Source organism: Callithrix jacchus, chromosome 18, assembly GCF_049354715.1.
Source record: "Callithrix jacchus isolate 240 chromosome 18, calJac240_pri, whole genome shotgun sequence".
In the NCBI taxonomy this organism is placed as follows: Eukaryota; Metazoa; Chordata; class Mammalia; order Primates; family Cebidae; genus Callithrix; species Callithrix jacchus.
Genome location: NC_133519.1, coordinates 38,562,647 through 38,580,553, shown reverse-complemented (window position 1 = coordinate 38,580,553; position 17,907 = coordinate 38,562,647). Strand labels below are relative to the sequence as shown.

At 40.8% G+C, this 17,907-nt stretch overlaps 1 protein-coding gene across 1 annotated transcript; it reads left to right on the top strand.

Annotated features, from left to right (window-relative positions):
- The first annotated feature begins 9,551 nt into the window (after positions 1-9,551).
- Positions 9,552-17,609, top strand: RGS4 (regulator of G protein signaling 4). The gene is made up of 6 exons (XM_002760305.5): positions 9,552-9,904; positions 10,169-10,445; positions 13,287-13,391; positions 13,682-13,743; positions 14,332-14,498; positions 15,177-17,609. Exons 1-6 carry the CDS (start codon positions 9,847-9,849, stop codon positions 15,414-15,416), a joined length of 909 nt encoding a protein of 302 aa, XP_002760351.1. The 5' UTR covers positions 9,552-9,846; the 3' UTR covers positions 15,417-17,609.
- The last annotated feature ends 298 nt before the right edge of the window (positions 17,610-17,907 follow it).

Genomic DNA, 17,907 nt, shown 5'->3' with positions numbered 1-17,907 from the left:
TGTGAAGGGTGTAGAAATTCATATAGATTGGACTTGCATGTCATGTTCTGGGTAGTCTTAGCTAAGAAATTCGAACTTTATTTTGTAAAAACTTAATAGTATTAACTTTTTGAGGTGGAGTATGACAGTAGCTTGTTTAATTAGGGAGAGGAAAGTTGATATTGAATTTCATTTAGAATATTACTGCTGTCTTGTAGACTAACAGCATTTTTTTTTGTAAAAGACCAGAGAGTAAAACAGACACAGATTTAAAAAATTAAATAAATTGGCATAACTGTGTTCCAATAACCCTTTAGGGCTTTCAGAGAATGTCCTTGAAGGAATGGAAAACTTCCCTTCCCTTCCTTCCCTCCAGAGGCTTCATGTCACTCTGTCTGCATGAGGGCTTCCTTTAAAACAGGATTATTTCTGCTTAAAAGAGAAATGATGTCATCTGTTCCAAGGGATAGGTAAAGAGAGCCTAAACTAGGACAGTGAAGGATGGAGAGGAGGAACAGGGTGAGAAACATTGATATAGGGCGGATTTACGGGAATAAAGAACACTAACGGCAGAGTAGCTTTGAGAGGGGGAAATTATTTCCATTTTGGACATATTGAGTTTGATGTGAAAGGCAAATGAGATAATGTAGTAAAAGGTGCTTCACAAACTGAGAAGTGACATGGAAGGGTGGTTTTAAACGGAAATGGCTGAAACAGTTTTATGACTCAACACGCCTGCAAAAACAAAGCGCATGAGCTGTAGATTGTGGGACAGTCCTGTTAAATTTCTAGGTCAACATCATGGCATTACGGTATTATTTTTATCGCTACTATTTCCTTTGAAATGAAGGGGAGCTGTTCCTATAGACTGACGTAGGTGAATGCATCTACTTGTTTACATGAGTCTAGATGGAACTGCTAAAAGAGTTGTGAAGGTTTTTGCCTGCAAAGCTTTGGTGGGTGAGATACTTAGTTCAGAAGTGAGGGATAAAACTTGATAAACCCTCCTCAGCTTGGTTCTCTTTGTTAGGATTTTGTTTTAGTATTTCTTTAAAACTTGACCTTTATAGAAACAGGTAAGATTACTTCTTCATACCTTAATTCGTAAGTCAAGTGATAATTTAAAAAATGCAGCGTTTAAAGGTTTGTACTCATAGGAACTCATTTACCAGGACAAACTACTGCAGGAATTTGTCAGACTTAAAGAACTGCCCTTTCCTTATTATCTTGCCTTATTTTAACTTTTTAGTTATATTAATGCCAGTGAAGACTGAAGATTAAAATCATTAGGTAATTCACTGACACCAGAAACACTGACTCCATCATCTTGCTTTCCTGAAAGGAAGCAATGCACACATGCTCACTACTGTGAGAACGAGCAAGCTCATGAGATAGGAGACTTCTAATAGCTTATTAAGGTTAGGCAGAGAAGCACAACCTGCAATGGGTAGCACTGGATGGTGGTTAAAAGCCTGGCCTCTGGAGCCAAGCAGGCTGAGCTTGCCCTGTTATTTCTTAGCTACGTAACTGTTGAACGAATCACTTAAATTCTTTGTGCCTCAGGTTCATCACTTGGTAAATAAGAAAATAATAATACCTGGTTAGGTACAGTGGCTCACATCTGTAATCCCACCACTTTGGGAGGCCAGGGTGGGTGGATCACTTGAGGTCAGGAGTTTGAGACTAGCCTGAGCAACATGGTGAAACTCCATCTCTACTAAAAATACAAAATTAGCCAGGCATGGTGGTGCATGCTTGTAATCCCAGCTACTTCAGAGACTGAGACAGGAGAATTGTTTGAACCCATGGGGTAGAGGTTGCAGTGAGTGAAATGGTGCCATTGCACTCCAGCCCAGGGAACAAGAGCCAAACTCCATCTCAAAAAGAAAAAGAAAGAAACTAATAACTATCATGTCAGGTAGTTAAGAAGGTAACACATTATATATGTGTGCTCTATAAAGACTAGCTATTTGTTTTTTTTGAGACGGAGTTTTGCTCTTGTTACCCAGGCTGGAGTGCAATGGCGCGATCTCGGCTCACCGCAACCTCCGCCTCCTGGGTTCAGGCAATTCTCCTGCCTCAGCCTCCTGAGTAGCTGGGATTACAGGCACACGCCACCATGCCCAGCTAATTTTTTTATAATTTTAGTAGAGATGGGGTTTCACCATGTTGACCAGGATGGTCTCGATCTATTGACCTCGTGATCCACCCGCCTCAGCCTCCCAAAGTGCTGGGATTACAGGCGTGAGCCACTGTGCCTGGCCCAAGACTAGCTATTATTTTGAGTTGCTGAGAGCAACAGAGTAATGTAAACCTAAAGGATGGGCCCAGGGTTGAAATGTCAGAGAAGAATGGCCAAGTTGCCAAAACTCAGTGCATGTGGCAGAGGCATGGTGGAGGCTGTGTCCAGGTTCACATACTGCATTAAGTGTGAGAAACCCAGGACTATGAACGAAGAAAATGCAAAAGCAAGAAGTGATGGAGGAAATGAGACTCCATAATGAAGATATTGAGAGGAGAGGTTTGTTCTAGAGTGAAGCTTTTCATACCGGTACCTCTTTTGAAGGCCCAGCTTTTTTTCTCTGGGGCTCTTTCATCTCTCATAGAGTCCACAGCTTTTAAGGGCCAACATTTGAAGTCAGCCTGGTTCTCTCCTTTGAGCTGGGTAGAACATTTTAGAGCACCATCTATTCCTAAAGAGAAAGCTTAAAAAAAAAAAAGAACCTCGAAGAGGAAAAAAATGTTGACATTCAATCTAACCTTTTCATTTACTAGCCAAAGCTAAATAGAATGCAGGTTTCCTGTTTTTCAGTCAGGCACCATCATCTCCTGATTGTTATAAAATTTATTATTGTTGTTATTGTTATTATTTGCCATAAGTTTTCCATATCCTTCTAGTATAACAAAAACACAATTCACAAGCATTATAAAACCCATGGTGTGTGGCTTTTTTTTTTTTTTTTTTTTTTTTTTGAGACAGTTTCTCTCTTGTTACCCAGGCTGGAGTGCAATGGTGAGATCTCGGCTCACTGCAACCTCCGCCTCCTGTGTTCAAGCAATTCTCCTGCCTCAGCTTCCTGAGTAGCTGGGATTACAGGCACGCACCACCATGCCCAGCTGATTTTTGTGTTTTTAGTAGAGATGGGGTTTCACCTTGTTGACCAGGATGGTCTCGATCCCTTAACCTCATGATCTGCCCGTCTCGGCCTCCCAAAGTGCTGGGATTACAGGCTTGAGCCACGTGCCCGGCCGTGTCTGGCTATTTAAAAAATTAGGTAGCGCACACTTGTCCCAGCTCCTGGGGAGACTGAGGAGGGAGGATCACATGAGCGCAGGAGGTCAAGGTTACTGGGAGCTATGATTGTGCCACTGCACTCCAGCTTGGGTGACAGGAGAAGACCCTGTCTCTAAAGATTTTGTTTAAAAACTAAACTGATTCTATTATAGAGATTCCAGAGACAGCTACATGTAAAAGGGTGATATGCCTCAGATTAGCTACCCAGGGAGGTGGCATGCCAACTTAGGTGGTGGCACCACTACTAAAAATGCCCCAAACCAATCAGAACTGAGAACCTCCGAGGATCTTAGCATTGTGGAAAAGTGGCATAAAACTCTTGAAGAATTCACAGTTGTGTTGGAATGGGAAGGCCTGGAAATATGAACCAAACCGTGTATTGTCTAAACTGATAGAGATTACAATTGCTTAAAAGAAAAAGTTGACGTTTAGCTAGAATATTCAGAGTAGGCTAACAAAAGAAGGTCTTAAACTGGGCTTCAGGAGATTCATCAATGCTTTGGAAGCTGGATGGGGTGGGAGAGTTGGAGGGGGCACAAAAAAGTCATGTTCGTGTGCTCTGGTCAAGTCTCCATTCTGTTTCCCTTCCCTCTTTTCTTTTCTTTTTTTGAGACGGAGTTTCGCTCTTGTTACCCAGGCTGGAGTGCAATGGCGCAATCTCGGCTCACCGCAACCTCCGCCCCCTGGGTTCAGGCAATTCTCCTGCCTCAGCCCCCTGAGTAGCTGGGATTACAGGCATGCCCCACCATGCCCAGCTAATTTTTTTATATTTTTAGTAGAGATGGGGTTTCACCATGTTGACCAGGATGGTCTCGATCTATTGACCTCGCGATCTCGATCTAATGACCTCGTGATCCACCCATCTCGGCCTCCCAAAGTGCTGGGATTACAGGTGTGAGCCACCGCACCCGGCCTCCTTTCCCTCTTTTCAGTGTCATATCCCATTACTCTACCTTCTATGTGTATTTGTTAGATTAATATCTCAAGAATGAGGATCTTTGTCAGATACATAGAAGATGTTCAACCTAAATGTTTGTTGAACTGAACTGAACTGTCAAATATATCATGATCAGATTTAAAGAGGAGTGAAACAGAGGTCAGGCCCAAACACTGTACTCCCAGATTGCATCAGAGGTAGCAGTTGCTCACCACTGGGGACAAGGGAAAGAGAGCTTGATAGGGTATTGTGAGAAGGACATTTCAGGTTGATGGCATAGAGTAGGGGAAATACACAAATGTGTGGGGACTACTCAGTGGTCTGGGATGGCTACAGAGTAGAACATAGTGAAGGAAAGAGTGGAAAGGAAGATGAAGAGTCAGAGTGGGTTGAATTATGAGAGTACCAGAGTGTTAAAATGTGAGGGCAAATGGAGGTCCAGGGCACATTAGAAAACTAGAGGTCAGAAAGTTCACCCTGATTTGTCAAGACTTCTTAGAGGATCTAGAATTGGAATCCAGGTCTGCGTCTCTGTAAAGTTCAAGCACTTTTCATGACACCATACTGTTTCTTTCCACCCGCACAATGCAAATGAACTCTTATGAAACTGCTGTTTCTATCTTGGGCTAAGTGCTGCAGAAAAAAGATTTAATCTTTGGGATAAAGATATTTTGGGTTTTCTCCTACTTCTTGGGAAAAAGAATTATTTTCCCCCTAGCTAATTAAGTGTGGTATTGTTCTTCCAGGGAAATCAGCGATGCATCACCTGCTGCTATCCAATGTCAGGGTTAGAGTTCTTGATTTATTGCATATGCCCACAAAGCTTGGTGCAGAGCGTAAGACACATTTCCCAAAAGTAAGACATACTTGGGAAGTCCCCGTCTATCTTCCTGGTACACAGCATCCTCCAGCCCCATATGTTTCCTTTTAGTTGTAAAAATCAATAACTGAAATCTCATTGATGTGTCTAGGCCATTGTAGTAAACAATAAAGGAGGGAGGCTTCTAACAGCTGAGAGGAAATTGTAATCTGAAGTGGTGCAAGCATAGCCTGGGGCTGAGCCTTGGCCTCTATCCTGCCAAGTGGAGAAGCAGTGGCCCATGTAAAGTCTGGTAGAAGTAAAGGATGCAACTCCTGCCACAATGACTTGTTTCCTTGTATTTGATGCGGTCAGTGCTTGAGAAATGTTTTCTTTTGTTCTCCCTGAGCAAAGGCTGGAAAAAATTGAAATTTACCTGGAGACCACACATAATTCACATCCTGCTGTGAGGCTTAACGTCCGCCAGTAGGAAACGGTTCTTCTAAAGCCTGTCGTCAAAGTCAACAATACCTTCCAGATGTTAGCATTTTACAGTTTAAGGAACTTTTATACATGACCTCATTTGATTCTCACAACAATCCTGTTCATATTTTTATTGTCATATCACCTTTCAGATGGACTATTATAAGAGCCTTCAAACTTTTTGCCAATTTCTCTCATATCCAATGTGTTCTTTTGCTCTGCCTCCCAAGTTTTCTTTCTAGAACACCAACCCGATTGGCTTAAGTACTTGAGCTACCGCTTCTCCCCCATCAGCTGCAGAGTAAATTTTGGTCTTCAGAGTCACAAGAAACATACTTTAGTTTTCAGCGTATCCATGCATCTTCATTTATCTCTCCTTCTCCCCCAAAGCCGCAGTAGGAGTGAAAACCTGTGATACATTTTCTCTTCCATCATAAGGGTCGCAACCAACACTCCTATATCAAAAGACAAGTTAACAAGAGAAAAGCGTAAACAATTTATTTAATTAAAGTTTTACATGACATGGGAGTCTTCAAAAATGAAGACCCAAAGACCCAGGAGAAACTGTCTGTTTTTATGTGGGTGGGTGGAGAGATTGGGGAGGGATAACATTGGGAGAAATGCCAGATGTAGGTGACGGGGGGACGGAGGCAGCAAACCACCTTCCTATGTATGTACCTATGCAACAATCTTGTGTGATCTGCACATGTACCCCAGAACCTAAAGTACAGTAATAAAATAAATAAATAAATATTTGTGGCCAGGCACAGTGGCTCACACCTGTAATCCTATCACTTTGGGAGGCTGAGATGGGCAGATCCCCTGAGATCAGGAGTTCAAGACCAGCCTGACCAACATGGCAAAAACCCGTCTCTATTAAAAAATACAAAAATTAGCTGAGAATGGTGGTAGATGTCTGTAGTCCCAGCTACTCGGGAGGCCAAGGCAGGAGAATTGCTTAAATCTGGGAGGTGGAGGTTGCAGTGAGTCACGATTATGCCACTGAACTCCAGCCTGGGTGACAGAGGGTGACTCCATCTAGTGTGTGTGTGTGTGTGTGTGTGTGTGTGTGTGTAATTGATGAGACAGGATTCAAGTTGCTAACTCTGCTAACTGGTCTCCCTGCTTTGATACTCTGCCCACTCATCTCAATCATTCTTTCAAAAGAGTCAGAATGATCAGATCATGCCCTTCCTCTGCTTCTGTTTCTTTCGTAGATTTCCACTGCACTTTGATAAAGTCCAGCCTCTTGACAACAGCCTACAAATCTTTGCAGGATCTGTCGTCTACGTTTCCATCTCTTTTTATGCTACTTCCATCATGTTCTCAATTCCCTAGCTATGCTGGCTCCCTCCTCTTCTTCCGCAATTTTTTTAAAATTTTAAAATGTTGTGTATATTTATAGGTTGTAAGTGAAATATTCTTTTTACATGCATAGACTGTATAGTGGTGAAGTCAGGGCTTTTAGGGTATCCATCACCTGAATGAGGTACATTGTACCCCTTAAGTAATTTCTCACTATCCACTGATTTCTTGCCCTCTCATCCTTCTGAGCCTCCATTGTCTATCATTCCACACTCTACATCCATGTGTACACATTATTTAGGTCCTACTTATATGTGACGACATGCAGTATTTGTCCTTCTGTGTCTGACTTGTTTCACTGGAGATAATGGCCCTAGTTCCATCTAGGTTGCTGCAAAAGGCACGATTTCATTTCTTTTTATGGCTGTGTTCTTTCTCAATTTAGGTAAAGTGCACTCGCACTCGCTCTTACTTCTGTTTGGAATACTCATTCCTGGGCTTCTTGCATTGCTTTCTGCTTCTCACTCATCGAATCTTATTTTAGATGCCCCCTCTTTAAAGAGGCCTTTCCTGACCACCTTGGCTAAATTAGTCCTTCACCATCTGATCGCCCTCTAGCACATCACCTGCCCATTTTATTCATGGTACAGGTCAAAATCTGGAATCATCTGATTTGTTCATTTTCTGACTCCTCCTACTGGGATGAAAACTCTACTAGGGCGGAGATTTTGCCTGCTTGTTCACCATGCTAAATACAGTTCTTCAAACAGTACCTGATACAGAGTAGGTGTCAAAAGATATTTCGTAAACCAATGAATTTTATTTATTCATTCTTAAACAAATGAATAAATAACAAGTAGATCTTTTGAGAGTAAAGCCCTTCTATACTACCAGAGTCACCCAGGATTGACAAATCATAGAATAACAGAATTCGTTGCTTTGTGCATATCAGAGAAAGAAGGTGGAAGGTTGTCAAGGTATCATGATGTACCAGCCCTCGCCTCCTCAAACACAATCTGCAAGTCCCACAGTGAAAGAATAAGTTAACTCATGTGAAGCGTTTTACAAACACTTTTTTTAAAGTTTTAAACTCCTAAGAAAGCAAGGTTTAATAGCCAAAGAAGTGAGTAAATATGAAATGCCTGAACAGAGTAATGAGTTAAGCAGGTTAGAAGACCTGGTTCTAATAGGGAACTAGCACAGTGAGGTATGCTGCAACTCCCGCTTTCACGGAGCAAGAACAGATTGGGCAAGTGAGCAGTCCTTGAATAAAAGATGTAAGATTAACATTGGATTCTATTCTCTACTGTGTATAATAGAATGAGGAAAAATTATTTTTTATAGTTTGGAAATATCTCTATTTATACAGTTTATCTCATTTGATCAGACTGTTGAGTTACAGGATAGCACAGCGGACAACTCACATAACTGAGTATAGAGACACCTAGATCTGGACCCAGCTCCGTTAGTAAGAAGCTGTAACCTCAGCAAGTCACTTTCTCTTTCTGGGTCTCTATTTCCTTTTTGGTGAAATGAGGATGTTAGGCTAGATTGCCTTTAAAGTCCCATCTATTGCAGTGATTTATATTTAACTCGTGACAAATCAGGCTTCTCTTATTCTAAGTCCAAGACATAAAGTTCTCATTGTAGAATTTCAGACATCAGTAAATCTTCTTGGGTCCTCGCTTATGTTCCCAAAATCAATCTATTTGAGTGATCACTCTCTTAGGTGCGTAGGTAAACAAAGAAGGTCATGGTTCTTCTTTGAGTGACCTTCTTTCCCTTTTAATTAATCTGTCCTCTTTGATGTCAGTTCTGACTGGTTCTTCTCCCTGGTTCGTCTTCCTTGGTCTGATGACCTCCCTGATTTCACATTGTACTGCAGTTCCTTCCATACCACCATCAGGGATGGCTGTCAACTTTCATTTGTTCTGTTATAATTCAAGGAAAAGTTGCCCAGTAGCTAATCTGATAAAACGTCTTTCTATCTTTATGGGCAGCTAGAGACTTTTTCCTATAATTTAAATGCATCTTCTGTGGATTATGGTCCCTCCACCATTTTATATTTGTCTGCTGTCTTCTTGCTCTGCTAGTCATGGAAGGAGGTGGTACTGGGGGCAGCGTAGGATGTTCAAGGGCATGTACTAGGTAGGGCCACGTATGGGCATTGCTTTGTGCCATTCTTTCCATATTTTTGGTATTTTGCATTTCACTGGAACCCAACTATTTTCACCTCTTCCACCTAAACCATTTGATGCCTCTGTTTCTTATAAATAAAGAACAGCTCATGGTAGCCTATGATTAGGAACCTATCTGCTTTCAAAATGAAAGCTGTTCTGGTCAGACTTAGCAATTCATTCCCCCCTTCCACGTATAGCTTTCCTCCATGAAAAAGATCCCTCTGTAACTCTGGTGTAGGTATTTGATATCTGGCCATAAGATGTGAAATGCCTGAATGTTTTTGTCCACGCAGTCGTTTCAGTCCATGATATTGTACGTAAAAGATACTAATTGTCCAGGTGTTCAGAAGCACCCATAGGACTTGATATGATTAGTTTGAAGGCCGGTGATATATAAGGCAAACTACATATTTTTCTGCCTGCTCTCTCTCTCTCTCTGTACATCCCTCTTTATCTTTTGAGATAGCAGTTTGGAGACTTAGAGTTACATAAGACATAAACCCATTTGCCAATAAGAATTGGTGTGTGTATTTGCTCATCTACTCCCTCCTTTGGTCCTCGAGCTGCTGTTTTAGACTTTTATAGGATGCAGGCATGTAAAGGAGAAACTGTCAGTGCTAGGCTGAATTCTGTTGTTACCAAGATTTCTAGAAAAGTATTCCGCAGTCGGGTTGATTACAGATAGCGCGAATCTATTTTTCCTAGGCTAGTTTCTCTTTGCTGCCGGGCTTATAACTGTCTGTCATCCAGCTATTGCTCTCCACCTTCCTGTTTGCATAACAACCAAGGCAACTTCTGCAAATCGCTGCATGGAGACGATGATCCTACCAACTCCCTTTTGGAAACCGTGAAGATCAGACCTTGGACCATGTATAATATGATGCTTCTAATCCAAAAGAGGAAGGACATTGGGAGTCAACTCCTAAGTAAGCTCCAGAATTTTTGCTGGTACTTTTCCTTCAGGAGGTAACTTTCCTTGATATTGTTTTTTTTTTTAATAGATATATGAATAAATACTATATTTTGCAGCATTGTACGCTTTTTTTCCTTTTCTAGAAATTCTAAACCTTTGACATTCATAGAGACGTTGAGTACATTTTTTTCTGTCTGCCTACTTTGCAGAAGGATTTTCTCTGCTCGTTCGCTTAGCATTGCTGATGCGTCAATCTTTTCTTCCTCGTCTCTTTCAGGGGCTGGAGAGGCAGAGGGAGACAGAGGAGCTGGTACTGCAGAGCTGTCGTCTGATTGGCTGGATGGTCGTAGCTGGGCTATAAAAGAGACCCCTACAGGCTTGGGAGAAAGACGCTCAGAGAATTCTGACAGTATCTTTGCCGGAGAAGAGGCAAAGTACGCTCAAAGCCGAAGCCACAGCTCCTCCTGCCGCATTTCTTTTCTGCTTGCAAATCCCAAGCTGTTAAATAAGATGTGCAAAGGGCTTGCAGGTCTGCCGGCTTCTTGCTTGAGGAGGTAAGATTGCTTTCAGCCATTAACCATGCTGAACTTTTGGATAGACTTTCTCAGTCATTTACATGTTGTACTTACTAACCTAGTTCTGTGCAGTTAGAAACAATGTGGTCAGGAGAGCAATGACTTCCTAACTTTCTTCCTCCAAGACAAGCTAGATACTGTGACTTAAGACATGTGCTCCCCAAATTTCAGTCCTTACGTGTTGTTTTATGACCTCAATTTTGGTAACCGTTCTGTTCTTTAAGCCAGGTCTAAGCAAGCTAGTTTTAATTAAGAAGTGAGATAAGGTTTGAGGCTATGGATAGTGGTCTGTAATATCTCCATCTGTGATTCCTACTGTTATTTGAGCATCCCCGGAGTATATAGAAGCCTGGCTCTGGGCTTTCTGATTGTACGCTACATCTTGTTTGAGGGAAAGTACCCCATAATGAGGTTTGGCTGCATTATCGGAAAGGCATTATGCTTTCTGTGTGGTGCTCAGTATCTTTCACTCTCTATGTTCTTATAATCAAATGTTACAATGAGATCTTCCGTATCTCTCTGCTCTATCTCTAGTTCTTAAAGTATCTTAGATGAGTGTGGTTGAGAAGTACTGATCATTACAAATCAGTTAACAGTTTTGTAGAAGATCTCACCTTAAAGACATTGTTTTGTTAGTATGCTCTCTTAATGTTTTTAAAACACCTTACAGGCATACAGTTATGCATTTGTTTATGCTTTTAAAAGCATAAACAAATGCATTCAGAGAATGATCGTATATTAGCCACTTGAAAATGAAACACAAAATGAGTGCATATTCCATTACTTAATCTTGCAGATAAAGGTAAAAAGTCATTCTAGAGGTATATACCTGCTTTCTTATCACCCTGCAAATAGAAATTACCACAACTTTTATTTTGGAAATAATTTCAGAAAACATAATGTTTTATGTACTATTCAAACATTTACTTTTCAAATATTGTGTCATTCATGAGTGTGGAAGTGTCAATGGCTTCTTTAAAATGAAGCAGGAGGGTCTGGCAGAGAGTATGAAATAAGTGCCTCTGACCTTCATGATTAATTTTCTGAATGGAGGGGGGCAAATCACTTCAAGCTTCAGTTAACTTACATATAAAATGAACCATTCAAAAATACAAGAGGGTCAGGAGAAGTTATGCTCTGGTAAATATTTTGCAAGGCAGATAAAGAAAGGTAGTACTAGAGCTCTGCCCTTGAAGAGTTAAGCAGCTAATCTAAGGAGGTAAACCCTGTGTTAGCCAGATGAGCTGCTCTTCCCTTTCCTCACCAGTAAACTCCAAATGGTCTAGTGCAACATCTTTACCACCAGTGCCTGAGGCTCCAGAGGAGCCATCTCCTACTCAAGGTCACATAGATGGTGGGTGAGTTAGGGCCAAATCTAGATTTCCTGGCTCCAATAACTTCTGAAGTCATTTTGGTTTTTATTTTTATGGTTTTATTATAAGAATACTTGCTAAGCACACTTAGCCCCTGCATTGATCAATAGCTCTCAGATCTCAGGTGGATCCAGCACATGGAAATATGAATTCATTTCTATTTGGACTTCATGATATACTTATATTATCACCTCGGAATTACCCTAACATTCAGGATTATATCTCACTATCATCAAAAAGGATAGTATATCCCCTGACCAGTCATCAGTCAGGGAGGCAGAGGAGGGAAAGTAGTCTTGGGAGGAAGAGAAAATACTATTTAAGAGGCAGTCAGCGAACATAATGGAATTCAGAATTTCTGGGAAAACCTACACACATAAGCCACTAATGTATTAGTAGTCATCCTAAATGTCTTTATATCTCTGTGGCTTTATTTTTCTTGCTCCAAATAGGAACATTTAGTTATTCATTTTTTAAAGAATGGTATTTCTCTTTTAAAATTATTTCTTGGCTTTTAAAATAAAAGAGATGCAAGCAAGAGGATAGTTAAGAAAAAGTAAGAGAGTTGAGTTTAAGGCTTATTAAAGGACCCCGTTTTTCTAGTTAGTCCGGAGCCCTGTTGTGCCCTGGCTACCTATTAAAACGGCCGCAATAAACTAGAAGCTCAGTGATGTCTCTAGCCTCCTTCTCCCTATAGTTTTTAAGCCCCAAATGCCCTTTATAGTGTATATGTCCTTTAACGTAGCTATTAAATAGGAAAGCAGCAGCAGCAGCAGGTACTGTCTACAAAGAAGCCCCAAGGAGCTCAGGTTTCAGCTTGGGCATTTGCTTTCACCGTCCATGTTCCATTTCCCTCTGCTGGAGCTGCGCACCTCAGTGTATTCTCCCTGCATACCCCACAGCAGGGACTGCTTGGCCCACCATGTACAGGGCTGGAACGGAATAGACTTTTACTTTCCTGAGGTGCTTCTACAGTTCCCTCTCTGCCAGCAGGGAGACAGATGGAAATGGCAATCACCTGCCAGAAGGTGGCGTGCAGCAAGGATGTGCATCTTTCGCAGCTGCTGCCTTCTGATTCCTAAAAATTACTCAGAGATCACTCATGTTTTCAGTGTGGTTCTATTGAAGATACCAAAGGTATTCTGTTGGTCAAAATGACCGGCATACAAAGGCTTCTGAGATTTCTGAGGTAAACTGAAGGGTCAGAATTCAAGTTGTGGATGAAGGAACTAGTGTTATGACTGTGCCTCAAGGTTTTGTAGCAAGTCATAGGCAACCAAAAGCGGAATCTTGTTTTCCTCAGAGTTCATGCCACCTCCAACTCCTATTCCCTAAATAAATGCCTCTGAGCCATAGACTAGTAATGGACTCTTGAAGCTCTACCATTAGGTATCTCTTAATGAAAGTTGGTTATCATAATTGATTCTTTTTTTCCTCTTCTGTGCAGTGCAAAAGATATGAAACATCGGCTAGGTTTCCTGCTGCAGAAATCTGATTCCTGTGAACATAATTCTTCTCACTGCAAGAAGGACAAAGTGGTTATTTGCCAGAGGTAAGAGAAAAGGCCTGGTGAAGATCTATCGAGTATTAACTATCTGATGATAGATGTGTTGTGCTCCTACTTAAGCTGGATTTGAACCAAGAGAGCCCCCCTTTTCATGGAGAGTATAACTACATTCGAAATTTCTATACATTTAGTGAAAAACTGCCCTCATCAACAATATATTTTGTAATAATGATGGAAAATAAAATCTCTGCTTTACATTCAGGATCTTAGATTTCTTGCCCCAATTTTGTATCATAGTATTCCAATTATTTTCTGTTTCTCTCTAATTTTTCTAGGGTGAGCCAAGAGGAAATCAAGAAATGGGCTGAATCACTGGAAAACCTGATTAGTCATGAATGTAAGTTTGACAGCAACCTGGATGAGGTACTCTAGATCAGACAAGTTATATCGTGCTGCTCTGTTAGTAACTGCAGCAAGGCCTGGCTTCTTTCTGATATTCAGACTCAGGAGACCCTTTTGGTCTTATATTCAGTCTGTTTAAAATTTAAAATGCCCTAGAGCTTTGCGATATACAATGAAAAGTTTATACAGGAACCATGTAGGAAATCAGCTCTCTCATCACAAGGAAAAAGGGAAGAGAGAAAAAAATGATAAATATTGATATTTTCTTGCAAAATCAATATCAGTTTCTCTTTCCCATATCCACCTTGGTAACAGATAGCTGCATAGGCATTTCAGAAACGAAATACTTTCTTGAAAGAGGCTTCAAACTTGAGTGTGAATCATTAGGTAGAACTGGAATCCACTAGACATCAAACACAGATTAGGGTTACCTGACTCCAAGTGACTTGAAAAAAGCGGATGAAATAAGGGATTGCTTGAACCCATGCTTTATTTCCCCAAGTACCTCAGCTTTATGTGAAATCTCATATCCAAGAGGCCAGCCGGTGTGATGACAACTGTGGTCCTTCCTTCTGTATCACAGGTGGGCTGGCAGCTTTCAAAGCTTTCTTGAAGTCTGAATATAGTGAGGAGAATATTGACTTCTGGATCAGCTGTGAAGAGTACAAGAAAATCAAATCACCATCTAAACTAAGTCCCAAGGCCAAAAAGATCTATAATGAATTCATCTCAGTCCAGGCAACCAAAGAGGTGGGTTTTTTACGGATACATGAAAATTGTACCTAGTCATGGGGTATGTGTGATATTTTGATGCATGCATACAACGTGTAATGATCAAATCAGGGCAATTGGTACATAGATGTCTCAAATATTTATCATTTATTTGTGTTAGAGAACATTCCGAATCTCCTATTCTAGCCATTTTGAAATATACAGCAAGAACTATTGACAACTGTCATCAGCCTGCTATGCAATCAAACACTAGAACTTTTTCCCTCTATCCGGCTTTCTGTCTATTCCTTCTACTCATTAGCCAAACAACCAAAAAGTTAAGCTTTTATGGCAGAGAACTCTCTGGATCTTGGTGAAGGTTCCTAGAATAGTGGAGCTGACTATCATAATCTTGACAACCCCAAATAAATCAGATTTTTAAAAAATCTCCTTCGTCCATGTGACTTACATAACCTCCCTTCATGAAGTTTTCTGATGAATCTCCCCAATTTGTTAGAACAGAAGATCTTGCCCTCCCTACTCTGAAACAGAATGAATCTTTTATACTCTCTCACATGTGCCAGGGACGAGCCTGATGTCACTTTTGTTTTTCACTTCTGAAATATGGTGGGTACACAGTCACTTACAAGTCGCTACAAAGCATGCAGCCTCCCATCGGGATATAGGTCTAATGGAGTCTTGGCCTTTGCCCCTCAGGTGAACCTGGATTCTTGCACCAGGGAAGAGACAAGCCGGAACATGTTGGAGCCTACAATAACCTGCTTCGATGAGGCCCAGAAGAAAATTTTCAACCTGATGGAGAAGGATTCCTACCGCCGCTTCCTCAAGTCACGATTCTATCTTGATTTGGTCAACCCTTCCAGCTGTGGGGCAGAGAAGCAGAAAGGAGCCAAGAGTTCCGCAGACTGTGCTTCCCTGGTCCCCCAGTGTGCCTGATTCTCACATGGAGGCAGAGGGATGAAATGCCGAGACTCAATGCTCTGGAAAACCTGAGGCCAAATATTGATCTGTATTAAGCTCCAGTGCTTTATCCACATTGTAGCCTAATAGTCATGCTGCCTGCCATGTGTGAGTCACTTCCACGCATAAACTAGATATAGCTTTTGGTGTTTGAGTGTTCATCGGGGTGGGACCCCATCCCAGTCCAATTTCCCTAAGTTTCTTTGAGAGTTCTATGGGAGCAAATATCTAAATCACGGCCTGGTCAATCTGGATTTTCAAAGATAGTTGGCAGTTTCCTCCTCCCAACAGTTTTATCTTGGGTTAGTTGGTTAGTGCATGTCACATGACAGCCACATGCACATGTATTCTGTTGGCCAGCACATTCTGCAGACTAGATGTTTAGATGAGGTTGATCTGTGATATGTGCTTGTGTGTATGTCTATATATATATATAGATATATATGTACACATACGCATATATACATTATTTCTGTATATAGATGTCTGTGTATACATATATATGTATGAGTGTATGTATATACACACACAAACTTTTGCAAGAATGATGGGAAAGATCCTAGGTGCTCATAACTAGAGTATGTGTATGTACTTACATGCATGTTTCGATCTCTGTTCTTTCATACTACCTTTGAACAGGGCAAAATGAACTAACTGCCACGTAGGCTAAGAAAGAAATGCTAACCTGTGGAAAGTTGGTTTTGTAAAATTCCATGGATCTCGCTGGAGAAGCATCCAAGGAACTTCACGCTTGATTTAACCACTGACAGCCTCCACTTCAAGCACTATTCTAAAGAGCAAATACCTTAGCTCCTTTGAGCTGGTTTTCACTGATGGCACTTTTGAGCTCCTAGGCTGCCAGGGCATGCTTATTAGCAGCTGGGTTGATACGGAGTGGGGAGACTGTTGAGCTGAATGAAGAAATGCAGTGAAGGCCTTACCAGCCACACCTACCATAAGTTACTGGCTGAAAGAGTGCGCAGAAGTTAAAGGTTACCGTTTTTACCCTCTATCCTTTTTTCCTCTCCTGATCAAGGTGCTCTTCTCATTTTTTCCTGAGAACCTTAGCCATCAGATGAGGCTTCTTAGTTTATTGTGGTTGGTTGTTGTTTCTTTATAATGGCTCTGGGCTATATGCCTATATTTATAAACCAGCAGCAGGGGAAAGATTATATTTTATAAGAGGGAAACAAGTTTTCACAATTTGAAGAGCCCACGTAAGTTTTCTCTTCCAAGGTAGAATCTTGTTAATTTCATTCCAAACATCAGGGCTAACAGAGACTGAAGCATTTCTTTTTAGGCTCTGAGACTAAATGGGAGGCAAAGGAAAGAAAAAAAATCATCGTCTAACCAATTGTTAGAGCTACTGTTTGAAACTTTTCAAGGCACATTGAAATACTTGAAAACTTCTCATTTATGTTATTTATGATGTTATTTTGTACAAGCTTTTATTATTATATTGTTTTATAAATGGAGGTGCAGGATATCACCTGTATTATTAATGAATGCCCAGGAAGTAATTTTCTTCTCATTCTTCTAAAAATACTGCCTTTGAAAGTGCACACACATGCATCCACATACACTGCATTTGTTTCTCCAGTATAAATTACATGCATGAGTACCTTTGTGGCTTTTAAGCCAATGTAATGGGCTGCAAAATGAAGACACAGAGTGTGTGCATACAAATATCACTGTATTAAAGATGTAGATTTTCTAATTGTACCCTTCTTGTCTCTCCGGCAATCTTGCCCTTAATATCCCTGCAGTTCCTCATCAGTGTCATTTTCTGTTATACACAGTTCCACAATTTTGTCTCTAGTTGACTTCAAATGTGTAACTTTATTGGTCTTGCCCTATTATAATTGTCATGACTTTCAGATTGTATCTGAACTCACAGACTGCTGTCTTACCAATAGGTCTGGAAGGTCATTCTGAATGAGAAGTAAATTATTTTATGTAATACATTTTTGAGTGTGTTTTTCGGTTGTATTTCCCTGCTGTTTCATCACTATTTCCTATGGTGAGCTTGCCTGCTCATGCTCTCTGGACAGATTACTACTTCCTTTTGCATGCATATTTCTCTAATGTGCTTTATAGGCCTCAAAGCTGATGCTTCCAGTGAAACACATGCATCTTAATAATAAGGGTAAATAAACGCTCCATATGAAACTATTTGCTTGGAAACACATTAATGATCCACAGAGACATGTTATGAGAAACATCAGAGTGTAGGGTGACTTTAGAAAAAGACTCAAACCGAGTTTTTAATCCCTCCTATGCCAGTGAACTGGGAAAGAAAGCATAAACTGAATATTGTTTATTCCTTAGTTCATGCCACTGCTCTGCCTGGTTTTCCTCATAGAACCAAGGCAATCTTAGCTTCAGACACTGCTAAACAGATTAAGTGATTTGCTTGCAGATTCTCAATCGATTTTCAATTGATAGAGTTCACCTTCCAGAAGTGTTC

Coding starts and splice junctions, on each gene's coding strand:
- RGS4 (XM_002760305.5), top strand. CDS start 9,847: ATGTATAATATGATGCTTCTAATCCAAAAGAGGAAGGACATTGGGAGT. Junction 9,905..10,168: donor CATTGGGAGTCAACTCCTAA/GTAAGCTCCAGA, acceptor CGTCTCTTTCAG/GGGCTGGAGAGGCAGAGGGA. Junction 10,446..13,286: donor CCGGCTTCTTGCTTGAGGAG/GTAAGATTGCTT, acceptor TCTTCTGTGCAG/TGCAAAAGATATGAAACATC.